At 32.8% G+C, this 17,780-nt stretch overlaps 4 protein-coding genes across 5 annotated transcripts; 2 read left to right on the top strand and 2 right to left on the bottom strand.

Annotated features, from left to right (window-relative positions):
• Positions 1-122: 122 nt before the first annotated feature.
• On the top strand, positions 123-2,188 carry LOC135116713 (chromatin modification-related protein MEAF6-like). Its single transcript, XM_064034162.1, has 4 exons — positions 123-452; positions 528-731; positions 810-846; positions 935-2,188. The coding sequence occupies exons 1-4, from the start codon at positions 312-314 to the stop codon at positions 1,378-1,380; spliced, it is 828 nt and encodes a 275-aa protein (XP_063890232.1). The 5' UTR covers positions 123-311; the 3' UTR covers positions 1,381-2,188.
• Positions 1,451-3,130, bottom strand: LOC110375224 (osteopetrosis-associated transmembrane protein 1). The gene is made up of 5 exons (XM_021333272.3): positions 2,914-3,130; positions 2,537-2,838; positions 2,006-2,241; positions 1,682-1,853; positions 1,451-1,593 (listed from the first exon to the last, which is right to left on the bottom strand). Exons 1-5 carry the CDS (start codon positions 3,021-3,023, stop codon positions 1,544-1,546), a joined length of 870 nt encoding a protein of 289 aa, XP_021188947.3. The 5' UTR covers positions 3,024-3,130; the 3' UTR covers positions 1,451-1,543.
• Positions 3,131-3,513: 383 nt separating this feature from the next.
• LOC135116723 (gonadal protein gdl-like) lies at positions 3,514-4,950 on the top strand. The gene is made up of 4 exons (XM_064034175.1): positions 3,514-3,792; positions 3,968-4,128; positions 4,266-4,399; positions 4,797-4,950. Exons 1-4 carry the CDS (start codon positions 3,710-3,712, stop codon positions 4,926-4,928), a joined length of 510 nt encoding a protein of 169 aa, XP_063890245.1. The 5' UTR covers positions 3,514-3,709; the 3' UTR covers positions 4,929-4,950.
• A 338-nt stretch (positions 4,951-5,288) lies between these two features.
• LOC135116715 (1-acyl-sn-glycerol-3-phosphate acyltransferase gamma-like) lies at positions 5,289-17,632 on the bottom strand. Of its 2 annotated transcripts, none has more exons than XM_064034164.1 (8): positions 17,461-17,632; positions 16,559-16,775; positions 16,150-16,322; positions 13,317-13,478; positions 12,127-12,327; positions 10,774-10,911; positions 8,793-9,012; positions 5,289-8,232 (listed from the first exon to the last, which is right to left on the bottom strand). In XM_064034164.1, the coding sequence occupies exons 2-8, from the start codon at positions 16,737-16,739 to the stop codon at positions 8,156-8,158; spliced, it is 1,152 nt and encodes a 383-aa protein (XP_063890234.1). In that variant the 5' UTR covers positions 16,740-16,775; positions 17,461-17,632; the 3' UTR covers positions 5,289-8,155. The 2 variants fall into 2 exon arrangements, with proteins under 2 accessions (XP_063890234.1, XP_063890235.1); XM_064034165.1 differs by lacking the exon at positions 17,461-17,632 and adding an exon at positions 17,221-17,382.
• Positions 17,633-17,780: the final 148 nt, after the last annotated feature.

Genomic DNA, 17,780 nt, shown 5'->3' with positions numbered 1-17,780 from the left:
CGGTACTTTTTTTACTTAATTCATTAAAAGTATACACACGCAACTTGCAAACGCCCAAAATTATAGATTGGGATAGTGAAGAGGAACAACTCTGATGTCATAGACAAGACTTCAAAATGTGACAAACATCAAACAAAACAAGCTGTCAGTGTCATTCCTTGAAACAAAGCGAGCGCGTCATCGTGCGTATTGATTGAAACATTTTCAGCATTTATCTCTCGATTAGTGTTATTTTTATATTACAAACGTACTACCTCGTATATAGTTGTTAAATAATGGATATTTAAAGTAAGACAAATTCAACTAACGACATGGTTGTTTCACCACAAACCCCCGACAACGAAACCCAAACCGTACAAGCAAAAAGAAACAACATGGCGTCTAAACAGTCGTCAGTGGCTGACACAAGAGCGGAATTGGCGGAATTAGTCAAAAGAAAGGCCGAAGTGGCTGTAAGTAAATAAAACGTACAAACTGTGTAATTTATGTCAGTGAACATGGCTAAACTAATTATTTATATGTTCCAGGAGACTCTGGCTAACTTGGAACGCCAAATATATGCCTTTGAAGGCTCATATTTAGAAGATACTCAGCTTTATGGAAATATTATAAGAGGGTGGGACAGATACCTGACCACTAACAAAAGCACAAATTCCAAGGCAGATAAACGTAACAGAAAGTTCAAAGAGGCTGAGCGTTTATTTTCCAAATCCAGTATTACATCAATGGCTGTAAGTTGTAAACAAAAACTATAACTTATATAATATTGCAATTTAAACTCTTATTTACAATATCTTTTTGTGTTCTAGGCTGTTAGTGGTCTTGTGGATCCTGCTGAAGCTAAAAGTAAGTGTTGCATACACCGTGTTTACATTAGTTTGTGTAAAGATGCAAATTATTATAATACTGACTTAAAATTATGTTTACTTTCTAGATGAAAGAAACAGTGAGACTGAATCTCAAACAAATGAAGACTCATCAGATACACAAATCAGCTCTGGACTCAATGTGAGCAGTCTGAACCATACCACCATACATGGTTCTACTGAGAGTATAGCATCCAAGCCTTCTGGAAAACAGCATACAAATGGTGGTATTGAAAAAGTTATAAACCATTCCCAAACAAAACAAAGTTTGACTCAAAAGATAGCTACCTCTTCAGGTATGCTTCAAAAAGCTTTTGGCAGTGACAGCAAAATGTTGTCAGTTGTAGGCCTAGACAGCAGACCTAGCACTCCCAAGGACAAGGACTCAAGTATGAGTTTGATGAACAAAGGAGATATGACACCAAACTCTCTAAAACACAAAATGTCTACCAGTAGTACAAGTAATAGTAATAGTATGAAGAAAAATAACAATAAGAAAGCAAGACATCGGTAATAAATACACATTAGCGACTTAAGCCTGTTTTTATGTGCCTACAATGCCCGTACTTATCAGTTAGACCCAATTTTATCAAAAATAGTTTTTATTTCTTTGGTCAATTTGTAAATACATAATGTGTTACTTGTTACAATGAGACTTTTATTTTATTTAACAGCCTTCAATTTGTTCGTCCTAATGATCGTAGTATGGTCTGCTTGAATCTTGATTCTGAAATGATGGAATAAATATTACTACACTGCCTTTTTAACATCAATAAATAGGTTTTAAGTAGAATAGGATCTGCTTAAATACTTACGCTTCAACACATTTGGCAAGTCTCTCATTGGACTGCAGAATCTAAGAACTAAATAATAAAATATTGGTAGCACTGAAATAATGCCAGTGCAAACCAAAAATATGACTTCAGGAGTTCTTCTTATTTTACAACAATTCAAACTTTTACTCCACACAGACCGGGTAGCATTCATCTGAAAATGAAATTGCGAATCATTGAGATCGAAGAAATTAAAACCATACTCGAGAGTTATGATTTGTTGGTACCTAAAATTATTTTTTTCCTCTATCTTCTTTTTAAGGGAAAATATAAATAGAATTTCATGTTTTTGATTTTATAACTTACTGAGTCAACTATATCCATACAAATGCTGTCTGTTCCAATTGAATCTGCACTGAGTGTTTTATAAAAACTGTCCAACTTAAGGTAGGACTGCATGCAGTTATCACAGACAATCTGAGTGTCATTTGAAGAAGGATTTATGTACTTTACTATACAGTTTATGGTTTCATTAAACAACTGATTGAAGTGTATTGTTTCATTTGATAAAACTGGCACTGGAGTGGTCCAATTGTAACAATCTGAAAAAAAAATGTGGTTAGTGGGGCATCTTAGGTGCAGATTTTATATTGAAAATAATTGAAATAGGTACTCAAAAGGGTTCAAATATATAATTTATGTAATATAAAAGGGTCTTGAATTATTTATTTTCAACAAAATTCTCCATAATTAATTCACTTTAAAGCAAAATGCAGTCACTCAATGTGTCACTGTCTCAATAACATTGTTAATTTTAATTTCATGTTTACATTCTCATTTACCATTACATTAACTAAGTAGCAAATATAAATGATGCATCAGAATGATAAGACATACCAGAGCAATGAGCTTTGTTCCAAATGCTTAGAATATTGTCATGATATTCTAATATTGCATCCAGTCTATCATGGGATATGAAAACGGACTTGCAAGAGGTTCCATTCACAACTACGGTCATTAACTCTTGATACTTGTTGTGGAAGTTCATATACGGCTCTATACACTTTTCACATATCCTTATAGGTCTAGCATTTAGTATGGAACACTTTGTAAAGTTTGCAGCATAATCAGCAAAATCATTCAATATTAAAGAGCAATTATCAGGGAATGGTGACAAATAGCCAGCTCCAGTTCTAGTTCTGTAAATATCAAGATATTTGTTATTAAATTAAAATTACACACTCAAATAGAGTATAAGATATAAATTAACTTACAGCAATAGGTCAATATGTTCTGACTCTTTGTTAGACATATCTGCTTTTAAAACGTTTAAGTTTAAGAACACCAATAGGAATGCCCAATAATAATTCATATTAGCTAACATGTCCACAAAACGCTTAATCTTTAAAAAATCACAGACTTTATTTTTATTTTCTTGGATACAATAATTGCTCAATTTTTACATTACGTTCCAAAATGTCAAGCACAAAATCAACAATGAATGCGTCAGTCACTTGTCAGTGTCAAATAGAGAATTCTATTTTCATCATTTTAACTATTAGTGGCAGCACAGATTAGCCGTTTTACACAATATTCTTCATATTATCATTGTCTGATAATGTGACACATCGTTTATCACATTGAAATGTAAAAAGTCATATATTAAAAATCATAAGTTTCATAGTCTAACTGCCTGGTTATTACATTTCTTAGTTTTTACGGTCGGATTACAATTTTTACGGTTTTTTAATGCACTATGACGAGACTAGGCAGTATGGTCGAAAGACTTTAGCCTGCCCTATGGGCAAAAAGCACTATGACGTCTCACATTGATTGTCAATGTCAATGCCACTGTCAGCAGTGTTTTGACAATAGGTCAAGGTCATAATATTTTATTTTGTTTTCAATATTAAGCAATTATTCATCAATTTTATTATTGTACTGTATGTAATTAGTAAATATTTGTAAGCGTACAGTAACCTCTATAATTTTGCAGCTGACAGATAACACATCTTAGTATTATGTAAATAAACATTAATTTGGAAGGTATCAAACAGTGATTCCTCCATCATGGATCCCACTCCTGAAGCTTTACAAAGAAAGCTGTATTTTTTACTGGAACAGCTGCAAGATATGGCACGTGAATTACCTCCGTAAGTACAATAGTTGAACTACCTACTTCTAGTACGCATATGATTTGACCACCTTTGTCTCTAGACTGTACCAAAAGTCTTATAAATCGCTATGCTAGCTTTGGCATAAACGCTCGTAAGGTATGCAGAACTACTTTCGTAATCGTATAATAAGGATACAATATTTTCATTCCAGCAAATACCAAATGAGAGTACCAATTGAATTACTTTCTGGATTAGCAAACTGCCTCCTTAATGAAACAGTTTTTGAAATAGTGAAAGGTCTTATGGAAATCCAGCATGTAACAGAGAAACATTTATTCCAACAACGGCAACAAATTATCAACAAACACAATAGTAAGGAATATTTTATTAAATACTGTTAATTATTTAGTAGTAATATTAGAGGACATAAAACACATTGTGACAAATAAAAAAGTAAATCAACATTCTTGCAAGATACAATGTTAACTGACTGAATTGTAATATTCCAGTGGAAATTCAAACTATGATGAATAATACTCCTGCAGCAGATCAGCAAAGTCTTCAGAAAGCAATATTATTATCAAGACATAGGGAAGAGCTGAGACAAACTGATATGAAATTAGTTCTCCAATTAGACCAAAAAGTAAGTTAGAATCTTTCTATATTAATATCACTACATAGTATAAAACAAAGTAGCTTTTTCTGTCCTTATGTCCCTTTGTACGCTTAAATCTTCAAAAATACACAACCGATTTACATACGGTTTATTTTAATAGATAGAGTGATTAAAGAGGAAGGTTTATATGTATAATAACATACATTAAATAGTGGGGAAATACTGTTATCCTGTACTGTTTCGTCTGGAAACTTAAGAAGTTCCTGTACTGAACCCTTCAGAAAGCAACTAGTCAATAATAAACTCATTTTTCAGTCTAAAGTTGGTAACAGTTAACTTGATCATTATAACTATCCACTTCACACAAGTAAATAACAAAGAGGAAAACCTTTTTAATATATTTTTTATAACTGTTTTGTTACAGGTTAGTGACCAGCAAGTAACATTAGAAAAGGCTGGTGTCCCAGGCTTTTTTGTAACCAATAAGCCCATAGAAGTTAAGGTACAAATGTATCTCCTTGATTTTATACTCAGACTAAGTAATATGGAAATATAGGAAATAAAGAAAATGTTATTTATTTAAATCTTTTATTTCAAAATCACTTATCATTGTGTGATCTAAATTTTCTAAAGGAGATTGATCAAATCTCCTTTAGAAAATTTCTCATTTATATAGTCAAACAGTTTTTAATATCTACGACTTGCCGTTTTCCCGCGGTTTCACCCGCGTCCCGTGGGAGCTACTGCCCGCACCGGGATAAAATATAGTCTATGTTACTCACAGATAATATATCTTTCTAATGGTGAAAGAATATTTAAAATCGGTCCCGTAGTTTTTGAGTTTATCCAATACAACCAAACAAACAAAGTTTTCCTCATTATAATATTAAGTATGGATAAAAATAAAACAGTGAGATAAGTAGTACAAGTTTAATAATAATAATAAACATACGTACAAAGTTACAACATCTATGTTATCTATTGAAATGAAATTAATCAACCATAGATACAAGTCTATAATAATTTACACAGTATTGTGCTATGTTCGTAGAACTATGAATCGTGTCAATTTGGCATATCACAAGTATGTAAAGTCGCTTATGTGTAGATCAGTATATTTCTGACCAACCATTTTTTGTTGTAACATTGCCCATTCATCATAAACGCTAGCGACAGCAGTATTTTTAATCACATACGACTTTAAATCGATTTCTAATCCAAACTATAAGATACCTATGTTAAACTATAGAAGCAAAGCAGCCTCTTCGTCTAGTATGTACCTGATCAATAGGCCTGTTAACAAAGACGTATTTACTCATCATTTTACGACCAAAAAATATTGGACACAGAGCCGTGACGTCACAAACCCCCACGCTCTATCTTTTATATTTTTCATCATCATCTCAGCCATAGGACGTCCACTGCTGAACATAGGCCTCCCCCTTAGATCTCCAGAGATATCTGTTAGAGGCGACCTGCATCCAGCGTCTTCCGGTGACCAAACATGGCGTCCAATATTTATTGCCAATCGAATAGACTGAATTAATCAGAATCACTAATTTTAATACGCCTATTGAGTAGGATGGTTTGACAACAGAAGCATCTTGTAAATGTAACAATAACTGTCTCTATCACATCATTGTCAACAGCGCATTCCTGGGAGCCACCTACATCTACTTCTACTATATATTTGTAACAATGCAATATTTTAACATCTTTGTGCATTATATCCTCTGAAAAATAGCAATATCGAGACCATAATACTTACACTATATCTAATAAATGCAATTATACTGAAAAAACGTTGGTATATAAAAGTAGAGTAGGCTTGCTTATCTTGTTCTGGTTATTACTAGAAAATAATACCTGATTTTCATCTCAGATAACACTCATGATAACGACAGTTTTTACAAGGTGCCAATGTAGGACAAGGTATCTTGTAATAAGTTTACAAATCAAAAGTACATCAGACATATCAAAAATATCGGTATTACCTGTAGGATTTAGAGTTAAATTATAAATACTTCTAAAAGACATAAGGGTTCGTTTTAACCTTTGTAGTTCGATACCCTAATGAGAAACTATGAAACAAATATTCCATAGTTTATTTTCAATGTAACACAAGCCAAATCAAAATATATTCAATTGTTAGAAAATTCGTTGAATACAAACTAGTGGAGCTAGTTAACGAGAATGTGGCTTCAAGTATTTGGGGGGAATCGAATACTATAGCGACATAAGTTATGAGTTATTACTTTTAATCACGCGTTACATATCCAATTAAAATAAATAAGAAGGTAACATTTCAGCATGGAGCAATTTCGTGACTATAATTACTATTTTTAGTTTCAATACAATATTAGTTTATGTACTCATAAAAAGTTATAATTTGCTGTTATTCAAAACAACTTCAGCGTTATATCTGTTACCCCCACTCTCGTTCTATTTATAATTACATTTCAAAAATTTCAAGGCATTACACAATATCGTAGTAAAAAAAACATAAACCTTAAAACACTTTCACACTTAGAGAAAAAAAAAAACAAAATTGCACGTACAATCTAAAGTTTACAACATTTTGTGCTTTGTTGAATGTATATTTTGTGCATAAATATTTAATTATCCTTGACTATCTACTGAAGAATATTCAATTTTGGATTTTTATTTAATTTTGAAAACAAATTTATATATAAGTCTTTGCAAAATTTTGTTAGCCCTTTTAGAACCACAAAAAAAATTGAGTTCATTTGTGGCGTTCATGCTGTCAAAACTATAATTTTGTAGTTTTTAACAGTTTATCTTGTGTACCTACACGACAGTTCCTACAAAATAATGTAATTTTAACATTGTCAATCCAATAGTTAGGTACATAATTTTACTCAAACTATATCTAATAAGACCAATGCACCTCTTAGATGTTCACTACTCTAGAAATCAAATTGGTACCTTCACCACGGATTTTAAGGATAATATATAATATACTTACATGATTTTATTAAAGAGAAATAGAAATTTAACGATATCCAAATGATTTTTTTTATAAAAATAGAAAATACGGAACGCATTTTAGTTTGTAATAATTTCATCTTGGTCTATTTGTAAATCACTACTATAATTTTCGCTTAGTTCAGTCCTAAATTTATCCATAGTAATAATTTAATCGGTTCAATTCCGATAGTAACGGTAGAAACAAGATAATAATGCAATGAGTAATCTAAGACTTTACATTTATCGATTATTTAACTTCTTCAGATTAGCGGTATCGTTGTTATAAATTAATATATTATTAGGTATATAATTTAAACTTTACATAATAACAGATAAAAGAGCATTGCGCAGAAAATACAACATATCGAGACATACGCTTATCGTATCTACACATGTCAAAAGAATATTCATGTAACAAAATAACAATAAATAAACTGAACAGTCACAGTAATACTTCGTAACAAATTAAACAATGCAGTAGTCTTCAATATTTTTGTATCAAAAATTAGCAGCTTCTTTTATGATGATTTTTACATATTTAAACAATAAATCATACACTAAAGTACAACTTCAACATTTCAATACACACAATACACCCTCTGCTCATTCCATCATTTATTTATAGTATTTTCAGCCAAGTATTTGCTATGTTTATTTATAAACAGAACAGGATGGTACATACAATGTATGTAACTACATGATCTAGTTTGTATTCTTTTAATATAAAATATAGTATACAGTACAGGTATTAGATGTAGAATACAATGTAAAAGAATGAATACTGCAACAGGTACGTTACTTCTTTTCTGTTCCGTAGGAAGATCCTTGACTGATTTTAGACATTCCGATAGATTTTTGAAGGAGGATGAAAACTGAAACAAACATTTATATTTTAATTTCATGCACAGTACATAGGCACATTACTTATCGACTTTAATGCTGAGGCAAAATATTGTCATATTTGTCTTAACCACAAAATAAATATGCAACCTACAACCTACTTATAGGTACATTTTATGATACATCATCTCTATAAGTAATATTTGGTGCCTGCAGTCAAGGCATTACAATAATATATTCATGGAACAAGCCACTAAGCCATACTTGTAAACTGCTGCTATTTGTAAAGTTGAGTAAACAACGTCATTGCTTGTTTAATTTATTATTGACTTTCAATCCACCCCTCAATTGTTTGCAAATATGTCATTTATTTCACATCTTACATACAATTTGTTCAAAGGTCAAAATTGAATGAAATATGAGGTGAAACAGGTCGAATGACATCAATGGACCTTTCGTGAAGAGGCATTTCTGTCATGATATAAACATTGCATTGTAGTTATATCTAGACCCTTTGAAGACTGATTTAGTTTCGGTATTTCTTCTCAAGAAGAAATTTTTTTTTTTTTTATATATCTAATGATATACTTACATGCTCCAAATATAGCGCAGGCAATGGAGAAATAAAGGAGTTTTCCGCTGAACAAAAGGCCGAGCAAGTAATAGAGCATCGGAGTGAGGGTGACGACTGCCCAGCCGAGCGCATTCACCAGAGACCAGATGGGCGGAGGGACGGTGAACGGCTCCGTTCGTTCAACTCCAGATTCCGTGAAAAAGTCACCGGTATTGAAGAACGAATCTTGCATTTTGTCCTGGAAACAAAGTAGGCATTATTATTTATCTGAGTGAGAAAAGACTGGCTTTTCACCCGAGCACGTCCCCGGGATCTCCTTCACACGTACCCGAACAAAACATGACCCATGTTACTCGAGAATAGTCTAGCTTCCTAACAGTGCAAGAATTTTTCAAATCCGTTCAGTAGTTTTGAAACCTTGACTAAAACAACAAAATGTTTCCTCTTGAAATGAAAATGAATCACTAAAATTGGTGCTAAAGGCAAGACTGCAACCAATGAACCGATTTAGATTAAGTACCAAAAAAAGGCAGGCAGGTAGAGGAAGACTGGAGGTCATTGGCTGCTTGCATTTATTAATGAAATAAGATCCTGCGAAACTGGTGACCGTGACTGACTGGTGACACCGCGCGAAATAAGAGTACCTATTCATTTAATGATCATAGGATACATCAGATCGGTTTTATGTTACCTACGTTAGCTGTTCCCCCGCTGCTTCAAAAACAGAACTTTTCTCGTACCGGGACAAAATATAGCATGTTTCTAGGGGATAGTCTAGCCTCATAGTGAAAGAATTTTGGTTCAGTAGTTTCGGAGCCTTTAGGGTAGCAAGCATACGCTAACGTGTGACATACTGCCCGATCCTCATATTGACGCATACAACATACGCGCCTAAGCTAGCATCTACTGGTACATAAAATGTTTGAGTGCATATTTGGCACGTGGTCCTAGGCTATAATAGAGACGCAATGGCATACTAAGTTGCATTGAATACTAATGAAACTGGATATCAGCATAACATTTATTTTGAATCGCACATTTGAAACGATCATAATCGTTTACGATGGTAAGAATGGCATACTATGGTGGAAATACCATTTCTGTCGCAATGATATCATATTTATACTGGAAATTACCGAAACGCTAGTTTAAAGTTAAATGTAATAAACAACGTCCATTGCGTTATCCTTTACAATATTTCACAATTTCTCAATAAAAAGGATTACTACAATTTTGCGTGTTCTAGATTTTTGTATTCACGCATATATTATTATAAGTGTCTAATAAATAATGTCGTAATAACTAACTCGCACCTCACCAAATTCAAGGTTTAATTACAAAACTTTGCATAACATGTGTACAAAACAAATATATATTTTTAGATGTGTAGGTGCGAAGCTCGCGTGCATTCATCAACATAGGTAGGCAGTCGGGAACTCGTTTCGGAAATGTGTTATTGCGGTAGTTAAGGCCGGCCACTGACTTGTGTTATGTGTGGTCTAGATCGTTGGCGACACATACAGTACTAATACTAACTGTATCCTGCAGTTTCAACCGCATTCTCGGACGGATTCAGAATTTCACATAGTTGGATTAAAAAAACATAAATTGCAGGGACGTTTAGGACAATGATGATTCCTAAAATTACTGTTTTGTAGTTTATCCCTATGAGGGTATTTCTAAAACGAATTCTTTAAATTGCTGAAAAATTTTAGTCAAAGTCAAATCATTTATTTCATTTAGGCCTTTACATGCACTTATGAACGTCAAAATTATAACTAAGTTTGATTCTAGTTGCCCATTCCAAAAGTAGCTTCCTATGGAGAAGAACGGGCAAGAAACTCCATTCATCCATAGTTTCTCCATAGAAGTTGTTCATGTGGGAGCTTAACACCTGTGGCATAGCATTTGGCGAGCTGCGGATTCTTCCAAAGAGTTACCAGGGTGCATAAAGTCTGATTTCCCATTTCAAGTGTCCATTCTATACAAAAGTACGTACCTTTACAACGAAGAGGTCGTGCAACCACTTGGCTGCTTCTGCTTCGTCTACTGGGATATTTTCCACCGGTATCCGTTCGATGTACAAATGGGCGTGCACCGGCTTGCCATACAGGAGACTTGTTAATGTAGGCGGAGTCTGCAAAAGCACTTTATCATTTAAAAAAGTTTATATTTCATGTTTCCAAAGAGTTCTAATACCACAGAGAAGAGGTTTATTATGCAGTTGTAAATATGAAGTGTTAAAGCACCCAATTTTTTTAACAATATAATTTCAGCTTATATGCATCGAACACCATATGAAAAATGCGTTTTAAGTTTTTCAGTGGTCGCAAGGTTTACGATTGGTCATTGGCCCGTAATTGACAACTACAAAAAGTGGTACTGCGTCATTATCATGGCTGAACGTGAATGTTTGGGCATTGACGTTGAACCATCAAAGTTTTTTATTTGGCCACAATCAACGCGGAATAAGTAGCATTCTTTACGCTAGGAAGCAGAAGTTCGATGTCAAACTATAAACATGTGACCATCAATGTTTCCAATATAGTTTTTTAAGAGTTGAATAGTATTCGACCTGATTAGAACCACAGTAGGGCCCTAATCAATATTAGTACACTACTACTATCATAATCTAGGTAAGCACTTTACGAGTATCTCGACAAGAAAATCCACAAATTTATAATTTTAATGTCATAATTATCTCATAATTGACAGTATCATAATTAAACAATAATACTGCAATAGTATATGATAATACTATAATAGTACTTATTATCTGCGGTCTACATTGAGACGTTCTTAATGAGTCGCGCAGTAGACAAAACATTATTTAAACATTGACCAGTCCCAATCAGGTTATGCAACTGTTAATTAATATTAGTAGATATGAACTGCGTTGTTTATTAGGCTGAAGTTTAGAAGGGTTAGAAAAGGCAAAGGTTTATCATGTCGATCAGACGAAAACCATGTTACGATTAATTGACTGATGCATATTTTTTATCCGAAATAATTACATAACGTGGGTGGATTATCAATTGTTTTATAATCAAAACGATTTTTTGGTCTGTTTCAGTATCTACATAGTTACAGTAGTACATTTAGTATATAGTATGAATCAAGGATTACCGATTTGATTATATTTGGCAATGCAACGATGACGATTGTTAATTTGGTAATAGCGACTCATTATAGGTTTACCTCTGCAGATATACCAAAACAACAAAACAGCGCTTAAAATAATTAAGAGCTATCCAAGTCTCAAAGGCCTTAATTTAAAGTGATTTAAAATAAATAGTTTTTTAACAATTAGTCGAAATAATCATTACCGTTTACTATTATTCAAACGTCTTACCTTACTATCCTTCTCGAAGGCCAACTGTATGTTGTAAATAACAGGTATTTTTCCTCTAAAGAACTGTAGGCTTGTTGTAAAACCTCTGGTACGTGGCGTTAAGTGATGTTTCAGAAGAGGTAAATTCTTCTCCTTGGCGAAACTTAACGAGGCTTCGTGCTTCTTCTTTGTGTACCGAGTTCCTTCAGGGGTCATTAGTAGCTAGAAAAGGAGGAACACAAATGTTATATTCGGTACATCACACTAAAATTATAAAGGCCAAAGTTTGTGTGTGTGGAGGGATTCTAATGACATTTGGCAGAAAGTAGCTTATAAATTATATAGATATATAGTGTTATAAATATAAGTTATAATACATCAGTGCATAATACGGTGCATGAAGTTGTTCCCACAGGAAGCGGGTGAAACCACTAACAGTCAGAAATAAATATGATATTGTCGAAATTAAGTCAATGCCACGCTTAGGGAAAATTCCATTGCTTATCGTGCGCGGCAAATCAACGTAGCTGACGAATAAAACAACTAAAATGAAGCTATTTTTATTTACAAGAATTATAAATAGATATCGAAGTCTTTTCATTGGAAAATTGCAGTACATTTCATTTATTTTTTAGTTTTCAGAGGACTATAGATACAGGGAAATTACGATACTCGAGTTGGTAAATCGTTAACTGGATTGGATAAAAGTATCCCTGCACTTATTTGCTACGATACTGTGGTAATCGAATTACTTATGCGTACATAAACCAACTATACCTATGTATAAACCAACAAACATGTTTTACCTAATTTACATTAAATGTATTACTTATCAGTAAAAAGTATTATTATTTTTACTTTCATCAGTAAATACAAAGTTCATGACCAAAATAGTTTATTTTGTTTTACTGTCAACAATTAACCGGATACAATAGCCGCCTATTTCTGATAACTTTGGTCGAAAAGGTCACGAAAAGCTGGTAGCCATGTCATAATATTATTGTAAACATAGTGATAATAATATGAAAATAGGATTCTGAATTATAAATACGTACAAATATATGGAAAATCGATGAAACAAATAAATAATGTACAGATCACCTCAATTATAGGTACAAAGTTGACAATGATTAATTTCTGATTATATTTATTTTATCAGGATTATAAGTATGCATGTACCCTTTAGACACACAATTTTGAAGATAACTCACCCATACAGGATCCGGATAGTCACACAATTCTGATATCTGATGTTTAATAGTTTCCTTATCTTTTTCATAGGATCTTTCTAGAAATACAAACTCGGAAAATTTCCACATCCAACCGATTGGAGGTAAGTATTGGATGGATTTTTTTGCATAAGCTTTGCAATTCTGTAACAAAGATAAGATATTAAATACATAATAATATACATAGTAGTGCCGGATTGCTGTCGCTTTGGGCTATGAGAGTGAAGGAAGAGGCAGTGCATCTGTGTCTGAGCAAATGCTTGTGCACTATAAGTAATACGTCCTGCTCAGCTGGGTGCCATACAGCTGCCTTTGTTGACAATCAGCTAGAACATCATCAGTGATAGCTGGGTCTATCTAAAGAAATTTTCAGAAACATTGGAACATTTTAATAAAACATGATTTTAGTATTTTCGTCCCCAAGGTGAAATACATAATTTCTTGTGTAGGTATATGATTCTGAGAATTCCAGAACATAAAGTTGCTCTAGCACGTCGAGATTTGGATATTCACCAAGTGGATCATGCATGATAAGAATACAGATGACACCCAAACAATAATTATAAGTAACTTATTGTCATTGACTGTTGATATTAATATGCCTGCTGAAAATGTACACTGGTTGAAATTGCCTTGCAGTTTCTAAATCCTTCTAAATGGTGACTCATGACTGCAATAATATGAATTTAAATTTGCGATTAATAAACGGGACATGTACGAGTGCTATTAAGGAAAGCAATATAAAGCAAAATATATTATCTAAACATTAATTATTATTATAATTCGTGTTTGAATAAATCCAACTTAATTAAACCCTTTTCTGAAAATAATATTGTCGTTATCTGCGGTCTTTGTCCTGTTGCCTTGACCTGCTCCAATATGTTTGAAACGGACTTTGAACCTAGATTGGCAGAGGCAAAGGTAGGTATTTTTGGAACCATATTGTTGTTTTTCTTAAATCAACAAAAATCCCAGCTGAGTGCGAGTCGGGCTCGGTTCCATACCGTCATTTATATCTTCTAAAGTAAAAAGTTACACATTAAATATTATGTAGGTAGATACTGGTTTTTCTTTAATTTTTTTTATTGAAGCATGCCATCAGCCCATTATTCTTCAGCAACAATATGCACAGCTATAAATAAAGTGTACAAGTACCTATTAACTACTGATTGTAATGTCTAATTATGTCAGACATTTTTATCATACACACGACATAGATATCATTGATAATGTGTAATTTGTTAGATTTCATTCTCTGTAAAACTGAACGTAGGTATCTTTGTTTAGACCTCGTTGGCCGTGACCATCGATCGAACGTAGTTTCGAGAAAATATTACCAACCAGGATATGGATTTGTAAAGCGATTGTACGTTTGGATTATTAATTATCACTTGTTTTATGGAAGAGGATTACCCATATTGTTCCTAAAGTATGATTCCACGGACAGGTGCGATTGTGTAGTATTAGTACCTACGTCGTACACACGTACCCAAGTACAGCCTTTAGCCATAATTAGATGGATTAAACGACTATAATCTTAAGTAGATATGGCTGACGTTCGTTGGGTCATTTCATTTCATTGGTCAGCAATGGACGGTAATTTTCTGATATGATACCTAACTAAGCCCAATCTGGCGATTGATAGTCAGAAATCTCTCATCATATCGCGACCCACATTGAGAAGCTATTAGGGAGCTTCAAGCGACCATAAATCACGTGCTGAAGTGTGGTGAGGTCGAAATGAAACCATTACGCAGAACAAAAGGAATAATTAACTTAAGTTATTTAGGAATATGCTGCAAAAAATACTGTACATAGGTACTGAATTTTATGAGATTCTACAAAGGTAATTTTTGCGTATTTGATTTTAAGTAGATTATTTTCGAGCATTTTCGCTAGAGTCAAATGATTCAGCGTGCCAGCTGTGATGTTTATCTTTTTTTAAATGAACACATTAGGTACCTATCTTGATTTACTATCACAAGCCTGAACCACTCTGGTACCTAAATTGAGTTAAAATTACTGTTATCATTGTGATTGCATAGTGCAAAGTACTTTATGTGATTTATTATACACATTTCGAAACAGCGAAACTAAGCGCGTGACCTAATTAATTTTCTACTAACAACGGAAAGAAGGCCTGTTCTAATAGGATGGACTCAAGTCCGACGATTGGTACATTGCACGCTCAATAACATACGAATTATGCTTCCGAGTTTGTACATGAAACATTGAAACTTGTATGTTTTATGTATAAATAATATAAAATAAACAGTTTTCAATAAAATTATTTAATTCTTGCTGTATGTTAAATTATTTTCGTTCTAATTATCCAGCATTGAAAGAACTCTTACTATCATTGAGTCTCTGACACTTTAGGTCACTGACCCTATCTTTTTATGTTAGGGTCAAGGCTAGGCTACTATATTAAAGAATGTTGGTACCGAGTGTCTCGAGTATTAGTAGGGAGATATGTGGTACATAGCTAGATTATAAAGTTATTCTTGCCATCTCGCATAAAGGTTTAAAACAATTAAGTTATACTAGCCAGTACTTATCTATTCACATAAAGGTTCACATTACATTAATCAATTCAATTCAACACAAAATTCAATTTATAATTCTTTTATATGAGGTATAAAAGGATTATAAAATGAATGATTCCAACGTTTTTTTTTTTTGATTTCTTATAAATGCTTTATAGTTTCAATTATCATAAGCAGTTCTGCACTTTATAATGGCTTAGATAAATCCTGCAGAATATCAAATATGTGAGCAGTTCTGTGTAAATACTTAAAATCAAAACTATACTTACACCCAAAACTCCTATGGTGTTGCAGAAATGCCATCCCATGAGCCAGTCTATTTCATAACTGTGGTTCATTATAAGGTACCCATGTTCTTTACCATAATATTTATCGTATTCATCTTTCTTAATGTAGATAGATAATTTTGTTTTTGACCACCATTCTGTCATAAACACTAATTCTGAAAAAAAAAAAGGAATATGATAAAGTGTGTCTACTTCATCGAACAGAACCCATTCTTTTTGCATGAAAGACTTGGCATTTTTTTAATGTATGTTTTGGGTGGGTTATTTTTTTTTTGTAATGAGGATCAAACATGAAATAGCAAGTGGATCTACTACATCGACTATGGCTCTTCCATGAGAATAATGGTTAATTGTTCCTATCTAAATAAAGAAAACATACACCAATACTTACGACTATAAAATGAATATGACAGATAATAGTTTATCTTTCTATACAAAGTTTTATTGAACGGCCTGAGTCCAAAGTATAAAACACCTTGTATAAAGGTCAGAATCAAGCCCGACGTGAAGTAAGATATTGCAAAACATAGATGAACAATCGTAGATTGCTTTAATATATTTAGGTTTATCATTTTGAATGTGTCACCTTATTCTTGTAGTCATGAAATCTAAAACAAAAAATAAGTTAAAATCATTAAAATTACACATAATTAATAGTACATAATCATTGAGAAATTATAGACAATAATGTACACAGTTATATTTATTTACATTTCAGGAATATGAAATAATAGTTCAAATTTTGAATTGGAAAATTCTTATAAAATCATTAGGGTTATTTCCATTGATTCAATTGTTACAGAAATAAGTTTTGTCATTTGATGAACAGAGAATAATAAAATAATCGAGAAAATAATTCCCAATCTACCTAAACCCTTTAGATTTCCTTTTTACAGTTACATAATGTAATAATTGTCAGTTTGCTATGAATACAATTTGCAATAAATACAGTTACATTGTGTAACAGGTAAGCTCATAATAGTTTAAATAAAATGAGTTAGCACGCACTTTTATGTGAATAAATGAAGTCAAGTCCTTGAAATAACTACTCACTTCATACATAAATATAACGTGATTGTATTTCAATCAGCACATGGTTCACAAGCACAAAAGATTTTTAGTCACGTAGAAATGGTAATTCCAAGGAATTAACTTATAGTTCACATAAACAAATAAATTTATGATATTCGCAATAAAATTTAGAAAATCGTATTGACAGAAAAGGCAGATTCAGATTGCAATTTGGAAAGTAGAATTTTGTTTATTCTATCAGCACAAGAAAAAAATATTTACCATGTCAATAATTTTTTTACAAAAATATCAGAGGTAGACACCACACAGTTCGGTAAACAAATTACAACAAATCCGTGCGATTCCTACCCGAACACCGCTAATTTTAATAAAAATATTGAAGGTTGCTATGTGAACAGCGAACTCGTTCGTTCGTAAAGAGAGAAAGCACAGATTACAAAAAACGTAACTTAACGAAATTAGTGAGGTGCCTTGTCTCAAAAAATCCAAAACACCAGTTAGGTGGGTTAGGTTTCTGCATAAGAATTTTCGAGCGGAGGTGGTTTCGTCCTTTAGTTTCTGCATCAGTTTTTATAAGTTTT

This window comes from Helicoverpa armigera, chromosome 4, assembly GCF_030705265.1.
Source record: "Helicoverpa armigera isolate CAAS_96S chromosome 4, ASM3070526v1, whole genome shotgun sequence".
Classification (NCBI taxonomy): Eukaryota; Metazoa; Arthropoda; class Insecta; order Lepidoptera; family Noctuidae; genus Helicoverpa; species Helicoverpa armigera.
Note: the sequence above shows the minus strand (reverse complement) of the source record. Positions and strands in the feature narration are given on the sequence as shown.